Source organism: Ranitomeya imitator, chromosome 1 (assembly GCF_032444005.1).
Source record: "Ranitomeya imitator isolate aRanImi1 chromosome 1, aRanImi1.pri, whole genome shotgun sequence".
Classification (NCBI taxonomy): Eukaryota; Metazoa; Chordata; class Amphibia; order Anura; family Dendrobatidae; genus Ranitomeya; species Ranitomeya imitator.
In genome coordinates, this window is record NC_091282.1 from 399,319,290 (window position 1) to 399,340,981 (window position 21,692).

The 21,692-nt window shown below is 45.1% G+C and overlaps 1 protein-coding gene across 3 annotated transcripts in view; it reads left to right on the top strand.

The window, feature by feature from the left end:
• The window catches only part of SYK (spleen associated tyrosine kinase), a 255,942-nt gene that overhangs the window by 213,760 nt on the left and 20,490 nt on the right, over positions 1-21,692 (top strand). For all 3 annotated transcript variants that reach the window (XM_069762302.1, XM_069762301.1, XM_069762305.1), the window contains one exon: positions 15,833-16,022. In XM_069762302.1, the coding sequence (XP_069618403.1) occupies positions 15,833-16,022 (190 nt within the window). The remainder of the gene's footprint in view (positions 1-15,832; positions 16,023-21,692) is intronic.

A 21,692-nucleotide genomic window follows, 5' to 3' on the forward strand; every position in this document is an offset into this window, starting at 1 on the left:
TGTCCCAAATGTTTGACCCAAGTCATTCAGTTTAAGTGCAATGGTACCAAATACTAATGAAATGTATGTAAACTTTTGACTTTTAAGTAAGTAATAAAAATGCCTTCAAACATTCCCCTTTCTCTCATGATTCTGACATTTGGCAAATATTAATAACTATGGTAATCCAAATTAACCTAAAACGGGAAAGGTTCATTCTGATTTCGTGTCAGATACTGAGAAAAACATGCATATGTGTCTTTTTATATAGTGTATGTAAACATCCAGTTTCAACTGTATATATATATATATACAGTTAGGGCCAGAAATATTTGGACAGTGACACAAGTTTTGTTATTTTAGCTGTTTACAAAAACATGTTCAGAAATACAATTATATATATAATATGGGCTGAAAGTGCACACTCCCAGCTGCAATATGATAGTTTCCACATCCAAATCGGAGAAAGGGTTTAGGAATCATAGCTCTGTAATGCATAGCGTCCTCTTTTTCAAGGGACCAAAAGTAATTGGACAATGGACTCTAAGGGCTGCAATTAACTCTGAAGGCGTCTCCCTCGTTAACCTGTAATCAATGAAGTAGTTAAAAGGTCAGGGGTGGATTCCAGGTGTGTGGTTTTGCATTTGGAAGCTGTTGCTGTGAGCAGACAACATGCGGTCAAAGGAACTCTCAATTGAGGTGAAGCAGAACATCCTGAGGCTGAAAAAAAAGAAAAAATCCATTAGAGAGATAGCAGACATGCTTGGAGTAGCAAAATCAACAGTTGGGTACATTCTGAGAAAAAAGGAATTGACTGGTGAGCTTGGGAACTCAAAAAGGCCTGGGCGTCCACGGATGACAACAGTGGTGGATGATCGCCGCATACTTAATTTGGTGAAGAAGAACCCGTTCACAACATCAACTGAAGTCCAGAACACTCTCAGTGAAGTAGGTGTATCTGTCTCTAAGTTAACAGTAAAGAGAAGACTCCATGCAAAGGGTTCACATCTAGATGCAAACCATTCATCAATACCAAAAATAGACATGCCAGAGTTAAATTTGCAGAAAAACACCTCAAGAAGCCAGCTCAGTTCTGGAAAAGTATTCTATGGACAGATGAGACAAAGATCAACCTGTACCAGAATGATGGGAAGAAAAAAGTTTGGAGAAGAAAGGGAACGGCACATGATCCAAGGCACACCACATCCTCTGTAAAACATGGTGGAGGCAACGTGATGGCATGGGCATGCATGGCTTTCAATGGCACTGGGTCACTTGTGTTTATTGATGACATAAGAGCAGACAAGAGTAGCCGGATGAATTCTGAAGTGTACCGGGATATACTTTCAGCCCAGATTCAGCCAAATGCTGCAAAGTTGATTGGACGGCGCTTCATAGTACAGATGGACAATGACCCCAAGCATACAGCCAAAGCTACCCAGGAGTTCATGAGTGCCAAAAAGTGGAACATTCTGCAATGGCCAAGTCAATCTCCAGATCTAAACCCAATTGAGCATGCATTTCACTTGCTCAAATCCAGACTTAAGACGGAAAGACCCACAAACAAGCAAGACCTGAAGGCTGCGGCTGTAAAGGCCTGGCAAAGCATTAAGAAGGAGGAAACCCAGCGTTTGGTGATGTCCATGGGTTCCAGACTTAAGGCAGTGATTGCCTCCAAAGTATTTGCAACAAAATATTGAAAATAAAAATATTTTGTTTGGGTTATGTTTATTTGTCCAATTACTTTTGACCTCCTAAAATGTGGAGTGTTTGTAAAGAAATGTGTACAATTCCTACATTTTCTATCAAATATTTTTGTTCAACCCTTCAAATTAAACGTTACAATCTGCACTTGAATTCTGTTGTAGAGGTTTCATTTCAAATCCAATGTGGTGGCATACAGAGCCCAACTCGCGAAAATTGTGTCACTGTCCAAATAGTTCTGGCCCTAACTGTATATAGTGACAGATTGCTGTATATAATACCCCCACTGGTGTTTTATGTGCACGGACTCCTGAGTCTACCCGAAGGCTTCTAACGAGCGCCTCTGAGTCAGGGAAGCAGATCTCCTCAGGTACAGTCTCGTTCTCCTCTCCAGCGAGGACACAAAGGGTAAACTCCATCACCTCTGCTCCTGATGGAGCTACCTTCAGAGGGGCCTGGCTTTGAACTGGGAAACTCGGTACAGCCCCCTTCTGCCACAAGTCCCAGAAAAGAGAAAAATCACGACCCAGAATGACGGGATGGATCAAGTCTCTCACTACTCCAGCCTCATGGGTCTTATCACCACAGTCTGTGCACATGGTTACTCTGGCAACAGGTAGTCCATGGCATCACCATGTATGTAACGGACACCCACCAACTTATTGAGGACTAACTGGTGGGATAGGGCAGCTCTGATTAGTGTCACCAGACTTCCAGAATCCAGCAGCCCGAGGACCCTCACTCCATTGACGGAGATGGCATACGACTGGGACCGTCGCTGGGAAATCTGCGCTCTGGGAGAAGTCCTAAAGAGCCAAGAACCACCTAGTCACTCTGGCATTCTTACCCTTTCTCTCACTCAACCATTTCAACGGGGCATGGTCTGACACTAATTTGAATCTTTGGCCTAGAAGGTAATACTTAAATGTATATTTACAGTCCCCTTTATGGCCAAGCACTCCTTTTCTACAATTGCATAATTCTTCTCGAAAGAGGAGAGTTTTCGTCTCAGATACAGGATAGGATGCTGTTCTCCATTTATATTCTGTGAGAGCACCGCTCCTAATCTGGACTCTGAAGCATCGGTCTATAACACAAATTCTTTGTTAAAGTCTGGTGCGACCAGAACCGGATGCCTACACAGAGCCTGTTTGAGTTCCTGACACGCCCTCTATTTGTCAGTAGTCCATTTTAACACAGTCAGTCTGGTGCCCTAGAGGAGGTCCATTAATGATGCGGCAATTGTGGTGAAGTTCAGGATAAACTATCGGTAATACCCCACGATTAGTCATGAGCGAGTATACTCATTGCTCAGGTGGTCTCAGAGTATTTTGGTGTGCTCAGAGATTTAGTTTTCGTCGCCTCAGCTGCATGATTTGCGACTGCTTGGCAGGCTGAATACATGTGGGAATTCCCTAACTAACAGGCAACCCCCACATGTATGCAGACTGTCTAGCAGTCACAATCATGCAGCTGAGGCGAAAAATAAATCTCCAAGCATGCTAAAATACTTGGAGACAGAGGCCTAGCTAGAGCTTTTGCCGCCCGGGGCTGTTCCCGAGTTTGGCGCCCCCCCCCAGCAGGAATAAGACCTCAGATGGACAAGTTAAATTGTTTCGCCGGTGAATGTTACCATCACATGATCGGGACTGCAAAAAAAAACAAGTTCTGCTTACCTGACTGCGCTCCTGCTCTCTCCACGCAGCTGAAGCGTGCACTCGCCGGCGACTGACAATGATGTCAGACGCCGGCGACATGCACACTGGGACTGACGTCAGCTGCCAGCCTCAGATTGGCTGGCGGCTGTTAACTATTGACGCACGGGCGCGGGCCCGCACGTCAATAGCGTTAAACAGCTGCAGCGCCGGCCGCGGCCCGGTGACCCACCCCCAGGGCCGGCTCCAGGTTTTTGAGGGCCCCGGGCAAAAGAGTCTCAGTGGGTCCCCCCTTTAACACATACCACGATTCATGATGCCCAGATACAGCAGAGAAATCTAGGTATAGTACAATGCCAGATTTCACTTCTAACATGAGTGACAGCTATTGCAAATTCTACAGTGTATATATACAGGATAGGAGGAGAGGTACTGTGCAGTGTATATATACAGTACAGAAGGAGAGGTACTGTGCAGTGTATATATACAGGACAGGAGGAGTGGTACTGTGCAGTGTATATATACAGGACAGGAGGAGTGGTACTGTGCAGTGTGTATATACAGGACAGGAGGAGTGGTACTGTGCAGTGTGTATATACAGGACAGGAGGAGTGGTACTGTGCAGTGTATATATACAGGACAGGAGGAGTGGTACTGTGCAGTGTATACATACAGGACAGGAGGAGTGGTACTGTGCAGTGTATGTATACAGGACAGGAGGAGAGGTACTGTGCAGTGTATATATACAGTACAGAAGGAGAGGTACTGTGCAGTGTGTATATACAGGACAGGAGGAGTGGTACTGTGCAGTGTGTATATACAGGACAGGAGGAGTGGTACTGTGCAGTGTATATATACAGGACAGGAGGAGTGGTACTGTGCAGTGTATATATACAGGACAGGAGGAGTGGTACTGTGCAGTGTATACATACAGGACAGGAGGAGTGGTACTGTGCAGTGTATGTATACAGGACAGGAGGAGTGGTACTGTGCAGTGTATATATACAGGATAGGAGGAGTGGTACTGTGCAGTGTATATATACAGGACAGGAGGAGTGGTACTGTGCAGTGTATATATACAGGACAGGAGGAGTGGTACTGGGCAGTGTATATATACAGGATAGGAGGAGTGGTACTGTGCAGTGTATATATACAGGACAGGAGGAGTGGTACTGTGCAGTGTATACATACAGGACAGGAGGAGTGGTACTGTGCAGTGTATGTATACAGGACAGGAGAAGTGGTACTGTGCAGTGTATATATACAGGACAGAAGGAGTGGTACTGTGCAGTGTATATATACAGGACAGGAGGAGTGGTACTGTGCAGTGTGTATATACAGGACAGGAGGAGTGGTACTGTGCAGTGTGTATATACAGGACAGGAGGAGTGGTACTGTGCAGTGTATATATACAGGACAGGAGTAGTGGTACTGTGCAGTGTGTATATACAGGACTGGAGGAGTGGTACTGTGCAGTGTGTATATACAGGACTGGAGGAGTGGTACTGTGCAGTGTATATATACAGGGCAGTGGTACTGTGCAGTCTATATATACAGGAGGAGTGGTGCTGTGCAGTGTATATATACAGGGCAGTGGTCCTGTGCAGTGTATATATACAGGGCAGTGGTCCTGTGCAGTGTATATATACAGGGCAGTGATGGTACTGTGCACTGTATATATACAGGGCAGTGGTCCTGTGCAGTGTATATATACAGGAGGAGTGGTGCTGTGCTGTGTATATATACAGGGCAGTGGTACTGTGCAGTGTATATATACAGGGGAGTGGTACTGTGCAGTGTATATATACAGGGGAGTGATGGTACTGTGCAGTCTATATATTTCAACAGCCACCCAGCCCAGGCCCCCAGCACCTGTCCTGTATATATATTATATATACTGTCATACAGGCTGTACAGATACAGTATATACATATACAGGACAGGTGCTGGGGACCTGGGAGGCTGCTGAAGTATATAATATACAGTATATCAGCTGTGGCCGCTCCAGCTCACCCAGACTGTCAGAATACAGCGATACATCGCACTCACTCAGGGCAGCAAGGAGCTCCACCGGAATCTGCCTGAATCTGATAAGTTCAGCAGCCAGCGAGGGGCGGGCGGGAGAGCAGAGCAGGAGAACGTGCTCTCTCCGCCCACAAACAATGTCACGCTGGCTGCGTTCTTAACCCCTATGTGCCTGCACTGCCTGGCTCTGCACTGACTGAGAAGATGCTTGTGCCAGCACAAATTGAATGGCTAGATGCCCGCCCCCTGAATTGTGCCGCCCGGGACGGACCGCCCCCCCCCCCCCCCCGCACCCCCCTTCCTACGCCACTGCTTGGAGACCACCGGAGCTTGCTCTGGATAACCTGAGTAACAAGAATACTCTCTCATGACTACCCAAGATCCCAAGAAATGCTCTCACTTGCTTCTTGGAAAGCGGCTGCGGCCACTCCTGAATCGCCTCTATTTTATTGAATTGGGTCTTAATTATGCCTCTCCCAATGATGTAGCCCAAGTACCTGGCCTCCTCTTTCCCTATGGCACATTTCTTCAGGTTTAATGTAAAACCCGCTTTCCTCAAGGCATTGAGGGCCGCCTGTACCTTTGAGAGATGCGAACTCCAGTCATGGCTGAAGATGACAATGTCATCCAAATAGGCTGTGGCATACTTTCTATGTAGCACCAAGATCTGATCCATTGCCCTCTGGAAGTAGTGGGGGCCCCCTGCAGACTGAATGGCATCCTGGTGTAATGGAAGCAGCCATCTGGCATCGAGAAGACTGTCTTCTCTTAGGCACTCTGCGACATGGAAATCTGCCAGTATTCCTTTTTTAGATTGAGGGTTATGATATACCTCGCGGACCCCAGTCACTCAAAAAGTTCATCCACGCTGGGCATCGGGTACATGTCAACCCTGGACACCTCATTGACCTTGCGGTAGTCGTTGCAAAACCGCCACTCGCCACTGGGCTTCGGTACGAGGGCGATGGGACTGGACCATCCTCTTTTTAATTCCTCTATTATCTCAAGGTCTAGCATCCTCTTCACCTCTTGTGAGATTATTTTCCGCCATGCTTCAGAAATACTATAGGGCTTTCAGTTCACCCTTACCATTAGTACATCGTGTTCAACGACTTGTGTGCGCCTTGGCAATTCTGAGAACAGATCACGGTTCTGCTGCAGCAGTAATCAACATTGCTGCTTCTGGGCTGGCATTAACATCTCTGCAATCACAACTTCCTCGACCTTGGCTTCAGGATGGGCCTCCAGGCAAGAAGCTTCCAGCAGTTCACGGTCCCGCCAGGGCTTGAGCAGGTTCACATGGTACATCTGGTATGGCTTCCTGTGACTGGGCTGGTGTACCTAATAATTCACGTTCCCAAGTTTCTTCATGACCTCATACTGGCCTTGCTACTTGGCCAGGAACCTGCTCTCCACCATTGGTTTGAGTGCTAGCATGCGGTCCTTGGGCTGGAACTGCCTCAGTCTCGCTGATCGGTTGAGCACCCTGACTTGGGCCTCCTGTACCTATTCCTTCACAGTAGGCATTACGTGAGCCATCCTCTCCTACAGATGGGTGACATGCTCTATCACGCTTCGGTGTGGCGCGACCTCGGCTTCCCAGGTTTCCTTGGTGATATCCAAGAGCCCTCTTGGATGTTGGCCATACAGAAGCTCAAACGGCAAAAACCCTGTGGATGCCTGTGGAGCTTCACTAATGGAATAAAGCAAGAAGGATAGCAGATAGTCCCAGTCTCGACCGTCCTTCTCAACGACCCTCATGAGTATGGCCTTCAAGGTTTTGTTGAAGAGCTCCACCAGGCCATTGGTCTGCAGATGGTACACGGAGGTTCACAGCTGGGCGATATGGAGGACTCTGTACAGCTCCCACATCACTTTGCTCATAAGCGACGTTCACCGATGCATCAAAATTTCTTTGGGGAACCAGTCCTGGCAAAGATGTGTACCAGCTCCCGGGCGATACTCTTAGCTGAAGAGTTCTTCAGTGGCACTGCTTCGGGTTATCGGGTCGCATAATCCATAACAACCAAGATGTATTAATGACCGTGTGCTGACTTAACAAGAGGACCCACCAAGTCCATAGCAATTCTCTCAAAGGGAATTTCTATCACTGGCAATGGACTAGGGGCCTTCTGAAATGAGACACAAGGGCAGTTATCTGGCAGGTGGGGTAAGACCTACAATAATCTAGAATCTCCCAGTAACAACTTGGCCAATAAAATCTCCTGATTTTTCTCAACCCCTAGAGGATCACCTAGTACATGTGCACGGGTCATATCTAAAACCCTCTGCTGCTATGATGTTGGAACTAACAGCTGTTCCACAATTTCTCCACCCCTCAATTTGGACACCAGATACAGCAGCTCGCCAGTTACTGCAAAGTGAGGGTAACCTGATGTCAGCCCAGCTCCCCTGAGTTAGAGGTGCTCGGCAGAAGCATTCAGGTAGACTCAGGAGTCCATGCACATAAAACACCAGTGGGTTTATTATATGCAGCATAAGCCACGGTGTTGAAAACGAAATGCAGCCCTCTGGGCATGACAAAAAATAAAACAAACATAATAGCCTCCTGTTCAGCCCTGCTTTGTTCGGGGTCCTCCCGCACACTGTTAGGGAAGATCACTCTCAGTCCTCAACTCCTTTGGAAAGTACAGATTCTCCTCACAGCACCACACCACGACTGAAAAATAGGCCCATGTATATCAACATATGTGCCAGTCACGTGATCTTGACATCACTGCAGGTCCTCAAATACCTGCAGGTCCTTCAGGGAAGAGGGTACAGTGAGCATCCTCCTTCCCGCACTGCGGGTGCTCACATGAAACCGGCCCATAAACTCTGTACATGGCATCTCAGCATCTAGTGTGCTAGAAGCACAAAACACTCCGGTTTCACATCACCAACCGCTGCATGTGTACTGACCGCACAATGCGCAGTGACACGTACAGTACAGACCAAAAGTTTGGACACACCTTCTCATTTAAAGATTTTTCTGTCTTTTCATGACTATGAAAATTGTACATTCACACTGAAGGCATCAAAACTATGAATTAACACATGTGGAATTATATACTTAACAAAAAAGTGTGAAACAACTGAAAATATGTCTTATATTATAGGTTCTTCAACGTAGCCACCTTTTATTTTGATGACTGCTTTGCACAATAAATACCCTTTGCACACTAAATGAGAAGGTGTGTCCAAACTTTTGGTCTGTACTGTACCTCCTTCCCTCTACAAAGCCAGTGACTCTGTCACAATATATATATTTACTTACATATAACAGATATATGTAAAGGCACGTACACATACACATACAGGTTCACACATAACAGTATATACAAGCACGTATATAAACACACACTTACAGGACAAACAGCAAAGAGATTCAACAACTCCAATAGGTTATCACTGCACCTCTATGCTTCTTCACAAGTTGCACAACCTCTTGGTGGAGATTCAGCATCTCTTGCTTCCATTATTCCTGTGTGGGCCAGGAGTAGATTACCTCCACTTTGATGGAGTCAGTTCAGCCTTGCATTTCAGTTCAAATTCACCGCAGTGTAATTCTCCTGTAGAACTATGGTGAGCTCGCCTCTGCACCGTGAGACTTTTTCTCACTGTGCTAGCGGTGATCTCACCGAGGTCACCGCAGTTCATTTGCTGGCTGGTAATGCAGCCTCAGTGACCTGCAGCAACCTCAATGACATCACTGCTAGTCACTGAGGCTGACCTCGCAGCAGCTCATTCCCTAGTTGTTCTCAGCCTGGACAGCCATATCTTGGCAGCATCCAGGTTAAACAGTGTTTATCCCCCAGACATGGGGCAGGACAACTGAGAGGTGAGGGTCATTGTTGTTTTTTTTATTTTTGTTTTAGTACAGGAGATTAGGGCATTGGTGAAATGGGCGTTAGGTCAGTATAACTGTGTTTGTTATTTTTAAATAAAAGAAGGAAAAGGTGTGTTTTGTTTTATTTCAAACTAGCTGAAAAGCCCGGTGTTGCCTGGGCATAGTAAATATATATGGTTAGTTATAGCACCTCACTCCTCTTATTTTCCCCCTTACTCCTCTCATTTCCCCCTAACACTTGTTATTTCGACCTCACATCTGTCATTTTCCGATCACTCCACTATTTTCCCTCACTCCTCTCATTTTGCACTCACATCTTTTTATTTTCACCTCACACCCCTCATTTTCACCTCACACTTCTCATTTTCCCCTCAGTATATACATGTTTGTCATCTCCCTTATATATAGTATACACCTGTATGTCATCTCCTGTATATAGTATATACCAGTATGTCATCTCCCATGCAAATAGTATATATCTGCTGTATGTCATCTCCTCCTGTATATTGTATATACCTATGTGTCATCTCCTCCTGTATATAGTATATACCTGTATGCCATCTCTTCTGTATATACTATATACCTGTATGTCATCTCCTCCTATATATAGTATATACCTGTATGTCATCTCCTGTATATAGTATATACCTGTATGTCATCTCCCCTGTATATAGTATATACCTGCTGTTTGTCATCTCCTCCTCTATATACCTATGTGTCATCTCCTCTTTTATATAGTATATACCTGTATGTCATCTCCTACTGTATACAGTATATACGTGTGTCATCTCCTCCTGTATATAGCATATACCTGTAAGTCATCTCCTTCTGTATATAGTATATACCTGTGTGTCATCTGCTCCTGTATATAGTATATACCTGTGTGTCATCTCCTCCTGTATATAGTATGTACCTGTATGTCATCTCCTCCTGTATATAGTATATACCTGTGTGTCATCTCCTCCTGTATATAGTATATACCTGTGTGTCATCTGCTCCTGTATATAGTATATACGTGTGTCATCTCCTCCTGTATATAGTATATACGTGTGTCATCTCCCCTGTATATAGTATATACCTGTGTGTCATCTCCTCCTGTATATAGTATATACCTGTGTGTCATCTCCTCCTGAATATACCTGTGTGTCATCTCCTCCTGTATATAGTATATACCTGTGTCATCTCCTCCTGTATATACCTGTGTGTCATCTCCTCCTGTGTATACCTGTGTGTCATCTCCTCCTGTACATAGTATATACCTGTGTGTCATCTCCCCTGTATATAGTATATACCTGTGTGTCATCTCCCCTGTATATAGTATGTACCTGTATGTCATCTCCCCTGTATATAGTATACTAGATGGTGGCCCGATTCTATTGCATCGGGTATTCTAGAATATGCATGTCCATGTAGTATATTGCCCAGTCACGTAGTATTTTGCCCAGTCACGTATTATAATGCTCCATGCAGTTATGGCCCCATAGAGGCCGGCTGGCCTCGACCAATCAGCAAGGCGGGATTTCCGAGACAGACAGACATTTAGACCCTTAAACAACACAATGGCGGCACTTGACAGCAGTGGAGGACAATGATGATTCCAGAATTCGCGGCAGACTGTGCCCGTCGCTGATTAGTCGAGGCCTAGCGGCCTCGACCAATCAGCGATGTGGGATTTCCAGGACAGACAGCAGCAGACTGTGCCCGTCGCTGATTGGTCGAGGCCGGCTGGCCTCGACCAATCAGCGACGCGGGATTTCCAGGACAGACAGACAATTAAACCCTTAGACAATTATATATATAGATACCAGTGTGTCATCTCCTCCTGTATATAGTATATACCTGTGTGTCATCTCCCCTGTATATAGTATATATCTGTGTGTCATCTCCCCTGTATATAGTATATACCTGTGTGTTATCTCCCCTGTATATAGTATGTACCTGTATGTCATCTCTCCTGTATATAGTATATACCAGTGTGTCATCTCCTCCTGTATAAAGTATATACCTGTATGTCATCTCCTCCTTTATATAGTATATACCTGTGTATCATCTCCTCCTGTATATAGTATATACCTGTGTTTCATCTCCTCCTGTATATAGTATATACCTGTGTGTCATCTCTCCTGTATATAGTATATATCTGTGTGTCATCTCCCCTGTATATAGTATATATCTGTATGTCATCTCCTCCTGTATTAGACCGCGTTCACACGTTATTTGGACAATATTTTTACCTCAGTATTTGTAAGCAAAATTGGCAGCCTGATAAATCCCCCGCCAACAGGAAGCCCTTCCCCTGGCAGTATATATTAGTTCACACATACACATAATAGACAGGTCATGTGACTGACAGCTGCCGTATTTCCTATATGGTACATTTGTTCCTCTTGTAGTTTGTCTGCTTATTAATCAGATTTTTATTTTTGAAGGATAATACCAGACTTGTGTGTGTGTTTTAGGGCGAGTTTCATGTGTCAAGTTGTGTGTGTTGAGTTGCATGTGGCGACATGCATGTAGCGACTTTTGTGAGACGAGTTTTGTGTGGCGACATGCATGTAGCAACTTTTTGTGTCTCAAGTTGCATGTGACAGGTTAGTGTAGCAAGTTGTGTGCAGCAAGTTTTGCGCATGGCGAGTTTTGTGCGTGGCAAGTTTTATGTGTGGTACGTTTTGAGTATGTGCAAGTTTTGTGTGAGGCAAATTTTGCATGTGTTGCAACTTTTGTCCATGTGGCAATTTTTCCGCGTGTGCCAGTTTTGCATATGGCGAGTTTTCCATGAGGTGAGTTTTGCACGTGAGGTGAGTTTTGCGTGAGCATAGTTTTGCATGTGGCGAGTTTTGCGCGTGGCGATTTTTGAGCAGCGACTTTTGTGTTTCGACTTTTATGTGGTGAGGTTGGTGTATGTGTGGTGAAATGTGTGCTGAGGGTGGTATATGTGTTCAAGCACATGGTAGTGTGTGGCGCATTTTGTGTGTGTGTTCATATCACCGTGTGTGGTGAGTATCCCATGTCGGGGCCCCACCTTAGCAACTGTACAGTATATATTCTTTGGCGCCATCGCTCTCACTCTTTAAGTCCCCCTTGTTCACATCTGGCAGCTGTCAATTTGCCTCCAACACTTTTCCTTTCACTTTTTCCCCATTATGTAGATAGGGGCAAAATTGTTTGGTGAATTGGAACATGGGGGGTTAAAATTTCGCCTCACAACATAGCCTATGACGCTCTCGGGGTCCAGACGTGTGACTGTGCAAAATTTTGTGGCTGTAGCTGCGACGGTGCAGATGCCAGTCCCGGACATACACATATACACATACACACACATTCAGCTTTATATATTAGACTAGCTGAAGAGCCCGGCGTTGCCTGGGCATAGTAAATATCTGTGGTTAGTTATAGCACCTCACTTCTCTTATTTTCCCATCACGCCTCTCATTTTCCCAATCACATCTTTCATTTTCCCCCTCACATCTCTCATTTTCTCCCTCACACCTCTCATTTTCTCCCTCACTCCTCTCATTCCCCCCTAACACTTGTCATTTCAACCTCACATCTGTCATTTTCTGATCACTCCACTATTTTTCCTCACTCCTCTCATTTTGCACTCACACCTTTTCATTTTCACCTCACACCTCTCATTTTCACCTCATCACCTCAGTATATACATGATTGTCATCTCCCTTATATATAGTATACATCTGTATGTCATCTCCTGTATATAGTATATACCTGTATGTCATCTCCCCTGTATATAGTATATGCCTGCTGTGTGTCATCTCCCCTATATATAGTATATACCTGAATGTCATCTCCTTCTATATATAGTATATACCTGTATGTCATCTCCTCCTGTATATAGTATATACCTGTGTGTCATCTCCCCTGTATATAGTATATATCTGAGTGTCATCTCCTCCTGCATATAATATATACCTGCATGTCAACTTCTATATATAGCATATACCTGTATGTCATCTCCTCCTGTATATAGTATATACCTGTGTGTCATCTCCCCTGTATATAGTATATATCTGAGTGTCATCTCCTCCTGCATATAGTATATACCTGCATGTCATCTTCTATATATAGCATATACCTGTATGTCATCTCCTCCTGTATATAGTATATACCTGTATGTTATCTCCTCCTGTATATATATGTACCTATATGTCATCTCCTCCTCTATATAGTATATACCTGTGTGTCATCTCTCCTGTATATAGTATATATCTGTGTGTCATCTCCCCTGTATATAGTATATACCTGTGTGTCATCTCCTCCTGTATTAGACCTCATTCACACGTTATTTGCTCAGTATTTTTACCTCAGTATTTGTAAGCAAAATTGGCAGCCTGATAAATCCCCAGCCAACAGGAAGCCCTCCCCCGGGCAGTATATATTAGCTCACACATACACATAATAGACAGGTCATGTGACTGACAGCTGCCGTATTTCCTATATGGTGCAATTGTTGTAGTTTGTCTGCTTATTAACCAGATTTTTATTTTTGAAGGATAATACCAGACTTGTGTGTGTTTTAGGGCGAGTTTCGTTTGTCAAGTTGTGTGTGTTGAGTTGCGTGTGGCGACATGCATGTAGCGACTTTTGTGAGATGAGTTTTGTGTAGCAACATGCGTGTAGCAACTTTTTGTGTGTCGAGTTGCATGTGACAGGTTAGTGTAGCAAGTTGTGTGCAGCAAGTTTTGCGCATGGCGAGTTTTGCGCATTGCGAGTATTATGTGTTATGCCTTTTGAGTATGTGCAAGTTTTGTGTGAGGCAACTTTTGCATGTGTTGCAACTTTTGTGCATGTGGCAATTTTTCCGCGTGTGCAAGTTTTGCGTGTGGCGAGTTTTTCATGAGGAGAATTTTGCACTTGTGGCGAGTTTTGCAAGAGCCTAGTTTTTGCATGTGGCGAGTTTTCCGCGTGGCGAGTTTTGAGTGGTGACTTTTGTGTTTTGACTTTTATGTGGCGAGGTTGGTGTATTTGTGGTGAAATGTGTGCTGAGGGTAATATGTGTTCAAGCACGTGGTAGTGTGTGGCGCATTTTGTGTGTGTTCATATCCCCGTGTGTGGTGAGTATCCCATGTCGAGGCCCCACCTTAGCAACTGTACGGTATATACTCTTTGGCGCCATCGCTCTCATTCTTTAAGTCCCCCTTGTTCACATCTGGCAGCTGTCAATTTGCCTCCTACACTTTTCCTTTCATTTTTTCCCATTATGTAGATAGAGGCAAAATTGGTGAATTGGAAAGCGCGGGGTTAAAATTTCACCTCACAATATAGCCTTTGACGCTCTCGGGGTCCAGACATGTGACTGTGCAAAATTTTGTGGCTGTAGCTGCGACGCCTCCAACACTTTTCCTTTCACTTTTTCCCCATTATGTAGATAGGGGCAAAATTGTTTGGTGAATTGGAAAGCGCGGGGTTAAAATTTCACCTCACAACGTAGCCTATGACGCTCTCAGGGTCCAGATGTGTGACTGTGCAAAATTTTGTTTCTGTAGCTGCGACGCCTCCAACACTTTTCCTTTCACTTTTTTCCCCATTATGTAGATAGGGGCAAAATTGTTTGGTGAATTGGAACGCGCGGGGTTAAAATTTGGCCTCACAATATAGCCTATGACGCTCTCGGGGTCCAGACGTGTGACTGTGCAAAATTTTGTGGCTGTAGCTGCGACGGTGCAGATGCCAATCCCGGACATACACACATACACACACACACACATTCAGCTTTATATAGTAGATAAAGGACTTTATTCTGACTGTATCTTTATTTACCATACAAATAGAGGATTAGTAATGGGTAGGTGTCTTATAGACGACTCTCGATTACCAATCCGTTTGCTTGATGTCACCGGACAATACAAAGGTGACATCAACCCCACAAATATGAACCTCACTTCCCACCACTACAGGGCAAGTGGGAAGAGCAGTTCAAAGCACCAGAATTGGCACATATAATAGATGTGCCATTTCTGAGCATCTGCGGGCTACTATTTTTAGGCTGGGGGGTCAATATCCATGGCCTCTTACCAGTCTGAGAATACCAGCCCCCATCTGTCTGCTTTAGAAAGGCTGGCTGTCAAAAATAGGGGAGACCCCACATCGTTTTTTTTAATTATTTATTTAAATGATTAAAAAAAAAAACAGCATGGGCACCCCTCTTTTCTTGATAACCAGCCTTGCTAACGCTGACAGCTGAGGTTTGCAGCGCCCAGCTGTCAGTTTTACCAGGCTGGCTATCAAAAATACAAGGGAACCCACGTCGTTTTTTTTTTTTAAATTATTTATTTAAAGCACGGGTGCCGGCTGATGAATACTCCAAACAGCCACTCCCGCTCTCGCTGTTATCAGCAGGTGGCAGTTGGTGGGAGCACGTTTTTTTTGCAAAAGTGGTAGGTTTCAGGTCCCAATGTGATGCCATTGACAGTTGTTGAGTTATGAAATAGGGATTTTCATATAGTGTGACAGCTCTTTTTGTGTATTTATTGCCTAGAATTCTGGTCCATTCTTTTCTTTGCATACAGTATTAATTAAATGAACGATTATGATTTTTGCTATTAAAAAATTATATTTTGCAACTTTTCAATAAAATCTTTATTTCTTTTGTGATATTTAGGGATATTTCTGAAAAAAATTTAACAGAACTCGTCCATCAAGTTTCCATGGGGATGAAGTACTTAGAAGAAAAAAATTTTGTCCACAGGGATTTAGCAGCAAGAAATGTGCTTTTGGTGACTCAACATTATGCCAAAATTAGTGATTTTGGGCTTTCTAAGGCAATTGGTTCTAATGAAAATTATTATAAAGTAAGTTTTAAATGTAAAGTAAATTTATCATGATAGAATTTATGATTATAACATCTTACATTAGTGTATAAATGTATATGTAGTGTAAATGCAGTAATATAGCCATGGATCGCTTTCTTTGGTTGTCTTCTTCCTTACGTGACTGATGTTCTGACTCACGTGATCACATTGGGGTTTATGTGAGAACCAAAAGTCGCTTGTAGGGCTCGCTCACACTAACATGTGCTATCCCATGTTTTATTACACAGCACTCAGACCAATGTTATATTATGGGGCAGTGCAGATCTGCAAGTTTTTTTCTCATGTCCATTCAGCATGAGAAAACAATCGCAGCAGCAGTATCACGCACACCTACAGTATACAAGTCTATTGGTGTGTTTGAAACATAGGACTGCACTCAGATGTTATGTACGCAGGGTCAGACTGGGGTGTCTGGGGTCCATAGGGGGAAAACACCCTAGGGGCCCACCCTACAGCTATATGCAAACAGCGTCGGACTGGAGTAGCTTGGGCCGACCAGAGAACATCATTCTAAGGGCCCACCATGCTTAAAGGTACCGTCACACTAAGCGACGCCGCAGCGATACCGACAACGATGTCGATCGCTGCAGCGTCGCTGTGTGGTCGCTGGAGAGCTGTCACACAGACAGTTCTCCAGCGACCAACGATCCCAAAGTCCCCGGGTAACCAGGGTACATATCGGGTTACTAAGTGCAGGGCCGCGCTTAGCAACCCGATGTTTACCCTGGTCACCGTTGTAAATGTTAAAAAACAAACACTACATACTTACATTCCCGGTGTCTGGTCATGTCCCTCGCCGTCAGCTTCCCGCACTGACTGAGCGCCGGCCATAAAGTACAGCGGTGACGTCACCGCTGTGCTGTAGTTTACGGCCGGCCGGCGCTCACCAGTCAGTGCGGGAAGCTGAAGGCGAGGGACATGACCAGACACCGGGAATGTAAGTATGTAGTGTTTTTTTTTACATTTACAACGGTAACCAGGGTAAACATCGGGTTACTAAGCGTGGCCCTGCGCTTAGTAACCCGATATTTACCCTGGTTACCAGTGAAGACATCGCTGAATCGGCGTCACACACGCCGATTTAGAGATGTCAGCGGGAGATCCAGCGACAAAATAAAGTGCTGGACTTTCCCCAGCGACCAACGATCTCCCAACAGAGGCCTGATCGTTGATCGCTGACACACCAAACGATTTCGTTAACGATATCGTTGCTACATCACAAAAAGTAACGATATCGTTAACGATATCATTATGTGTGACGGTACCTTAAGGGGTACTAGCTGCAGAGTCTTCCCTTAGCTTCCATCTAGTCAAGCACCCTTATCTGCAGCAGATAATTATGGGTAAACAAGACAAGTGCTGCCGAACACAATGATATTCTATAAGAACAAAGATTTTATTATTTAGACATGTGCCACATACACACACTAGACATGACACATACGCACAAGTCACACCCTAGACACAGGATACATACACGTGATACACACGAGTCACACGCTAGACACAGGATACATACACGTGAGACACACCAGTCACACACTAAACACAGGATACATACCCGTGACACACACCAGTCACACACTAAACATAGGATACATACACGTGACACACACCAGTCACACACTAGACAAAGGATACATACACGTGACACACACCAGTCACACACTAAACATAGGATACATACACGTGACACACACCAGTCACACACTAAACACAGGATACATACACGTGACACACACCAGTCACACACTAAACACAGGATACATACACGTGATACACACCAGTCACACACTAAACACAGGATACATACACGTGACACACACCAGTCACACACTAAACACAGGGTACATACACATGACACACACCAGTCACACACTAGATATAGGATACTAACACGTGACACACACCAGTCACACGCTAGACACATGACACACTTACACAGCATACAAACACCAGTCACACACTAGACACAGGATTAGAGATGAGCAGACCCTTGGATGTTCGGGTCCAGCCGAACAGTTACAAAAAAAGTCCAGGTTCGGGTACAGAACAGTACCCGGACCCCATTCACTTGAATGGGGGGCCCGAACTACCAGTGTTTACCACTCTGTGAGTTGCAAGACAGAGTGGCAAACACTGCTTCTGATCGGCGGTAAAATCATCCCCGCCAGTCAGACAGCTGAGGTCCACACGCTGTCAAATGATCTGAACCCGCAGCTGTTATCGGAGGTATAGTTTACCTCCGGTTACTGGTGTCGGCTAACCTCATCGAGGTTACGGCAGGTCACTGAGGCTGTGTTCCCAGCTGGGCCCCTGAACTGCAGTGGCCCTCATCATCCGTCCTTCTCCACACAGCCTCATCATCCGCCCTTCTCCACACAGCCCCTCATCATCCCTCCTTCTCCACACAGCCTCGTCATCCCTCCTTCTCCACACAGCCTCGTCATTCCTCCTTCTCCACACAGCCTCGTCATCCCTGCTTCTCCACACAGCCTCGTCATCCCTCCTTCTCCACACAGCCTTGTCATCCCTCCTTCTCCACACAGCTCCTCATCACCCCCCTTCTCCACACAGTCCCCTCATCACCCCCCCTTTTCCACACAGCCCCTCATCATCCCTCCTTCTCCACACAGCCTCATCATCCGCCCTTCTCCACACAGCCCCTCATCATCCCTCCTTCTCCACACAGCCCCTCATCATCTTCCCTATACAAGCCCCACTCTAGTTACATCAACCCTTTCCAAAAAACATCCTCTCACCACTCACTGAATCCTGGGTCTTCATTCCTATTTGTTCAAGGGTTCATTGCGCAGCCCCTTGGTCCTCTCCTCACGGGGCTCCATGGTGCAGCCTCTCATTTCATTCCTCTCCAGCAGCCTGAGCCTCAGAACAACGCTGCTTCCTGGTCACTGGTCTGATGGAGGCCCCGCCCCTTCCGGTGACATCATGCCATTGCCCTCAGGTTCTAAAAAAAAATCTTCAACTCCGCTCTAGAGGCTGTGTGCTGTACAGTGCAGTCTCACAGCCTGTGGCTCTGTGCTGTGCGTGGTGTGTTATTCCACACCCAGTGCCGGCCGTCTGCACTGCTCAGCAACAAGTGATGTGAGGTGAGCGCTTTCTCATCACCTGCTGCTGCCGCTTCTATTGATCTCATTCAGCACACCACAGCTGATAGAGCGGTGAGTGCCACTAGATCAGCAGAAGCCGCAGCAAATGATGACAAAGCTCTCACATCACTTGTTACTGAGCAGTGCAGACGGCTGGCACTGGGTATGGAATAAAGAACTCACCGCTGGGTGCAGGTACTAATAATGAATTGAATGAGGCAGGAGTCTGCTGCTGGTGAGGGGGAGGGCCCACTGGGAGGCGGGCCCACCGGAGGATTCTCCGATCTCCCGGTGGGCCAGTCCGAGCCTGTGTGCAAATATCTGTAAGCTGTTATCCATCTACTGTGCGCCACCATAACTGGGATGTACAACTATGGTAGTTTACATGAAAGGGGTTCTTTGGCTAAAAGAAGTTAGCACAGCTCCATGGGCTCTACAGGATACGTCATCGCTTAGGTCCAACCATTAGGAATTACACCGATTGGAAGAATGAAGATGTTTTATCCCTGATAGGACACTTATCCCCATTTTAAAATGGAGCGACAGATAGGTAGGATGCCTGACCACAGCTCCATTCATTCTCTTTGGGGCTTCCAGAAAAACAAGTGCAGCCACTGAGGTATTGAATGGATCAGTGGTCTAGTTGAACATGCCACTCCAGTCTAATGGATATAAAACAAAAGTTCCACATTCTGCAGATTGGGTCCCAGCAGTCAGACCCCCACCAATCAATATACTATCAATATATACATTGTGCACCCCCATATATATGCATTCTGCCCCCCATATATTTCCATCCTGGCTCACCCATAAATCCATCCTGACCCCCATATATCCATTCTGGCCCCGATCCTGGTCCCTTATATATCCATCCTATCCCCTCATATTTCCATCCTGGTTTCCCCATATAGACGTCCTGGCCCCCTATATATCCATTCTAGCCCCCCATATAGCCATCCTGGCCCACCATATATCCATTCTGGTCCCTTGTCCCTCTACATTATGATTTTTTTTTTCAATTGTCTTGCTGACACACTCCAAATGCGGAGTAAAGAAGAATATTGCCCCTCTTAAATTGACACGTAAGATTATCTGTACCCAGATTGCGCCAGTCGCATAACTGCTAGATACAGAAACACTATTTTTTAAAATAGCAGAAAATAATGATTTTTTTCAATGACCTTGCTGGCAAATGCAAAGTAATGAAGATTACTGCCCCTGCTAAATTGTCATGTACGATTATCTCTACCCAGATTGCGCCAGTTGTACAATTGTACTTGCAATGATGAGAACACCCAGGTGACTGCCTTTCATCCAACCTCCTCCCTCCAATTAAATCTCTCCCTACTAAATTCCCACCTAACAAATAACTAATCTTAACAATTTTCAGCTCTTAAAAGAGCTTTTTGAAATAAATAACGCTCACTGTACCCTCCTATCACTTTCCCTACACTAATTCCCCTGTCCCGACACTGAAACTACACTCTCCCTACTGTGTTTCCTGCTGCAATGTGCGCAAGATGGCGCCTTTAAATAGTCTGTATGATGCTGGAAGGCCAGCTAATCACAGTAATGCCACACCAAAGATGTTGCCAGCATTACTGTGATTGGCAAGCCAGCCCAGTATGTTCATTGGTTACAAGTGAAGTGCAAAGCATGCTGGGTCGATCACTCAAATATACCGAGACGAATACCTAATTACCCGCTGAGTCACGAGTAGCCCGAATACTGTACTATTCGTGCAAGTAACGAATAGCCCTGAATGTATTTGCTCATCACTAATTATCAATACCTCTGCTTCAGACTGGGCAGTAGACCTGTTACTCAGAATACCGATAGCTCAGCCAGCCCTTGATCCTATAGGATGGCACAGCTGTCATTTACCCCATCCATAGGATATAGTGAGTGATGGAATCTTGACAGAACCACCTCTATTATAGGGGGCTACTGGACCCCCAGGCTTCCCAGGAAACCTGTAATGGAAGGCACTGACCACACCATCAAACTTCATGGCTCAAGCTGGTACCCAGGATTTCTCCTCTGGTCTGTATCCCTTCCAATGGATGAGATACTGGAGCGAAATACGGACTTTCTGAGAATCAACAAAAAAATCACCTAAAGGGTTAATAAACTATCTGACTGCAGTTTTCAAAATGTCGAGGGGTGATGTGTTCAAAATGGTATCACTTTTTGGGGCTCTCCGATATATAGGATTCCCACAGTCACTTCAAACCTGGATAGGTTACTAAAAAAATGAATTTTGAAAATTTCCTTGGAAAAAAAAGAAAAATTGCTGCTACATTTTTAAATCTCCTAAAATACTAACAAAATAAAATATCATTTTACAAATGGTGCCGATTTAAATCAGACATGAGGGAAATGTTACATTATGTATTAATGTTTTTCTATAGTGTGACTATCTGGATTAACCCCTTTCTACCAATTGATGTACTATTCTGTGACCCGGGCCCTAATTCCCATGGACGGAATAGTACGTCACATGCGATCATGCAGGGGGAACGTGGCTGATCGCGGCTGG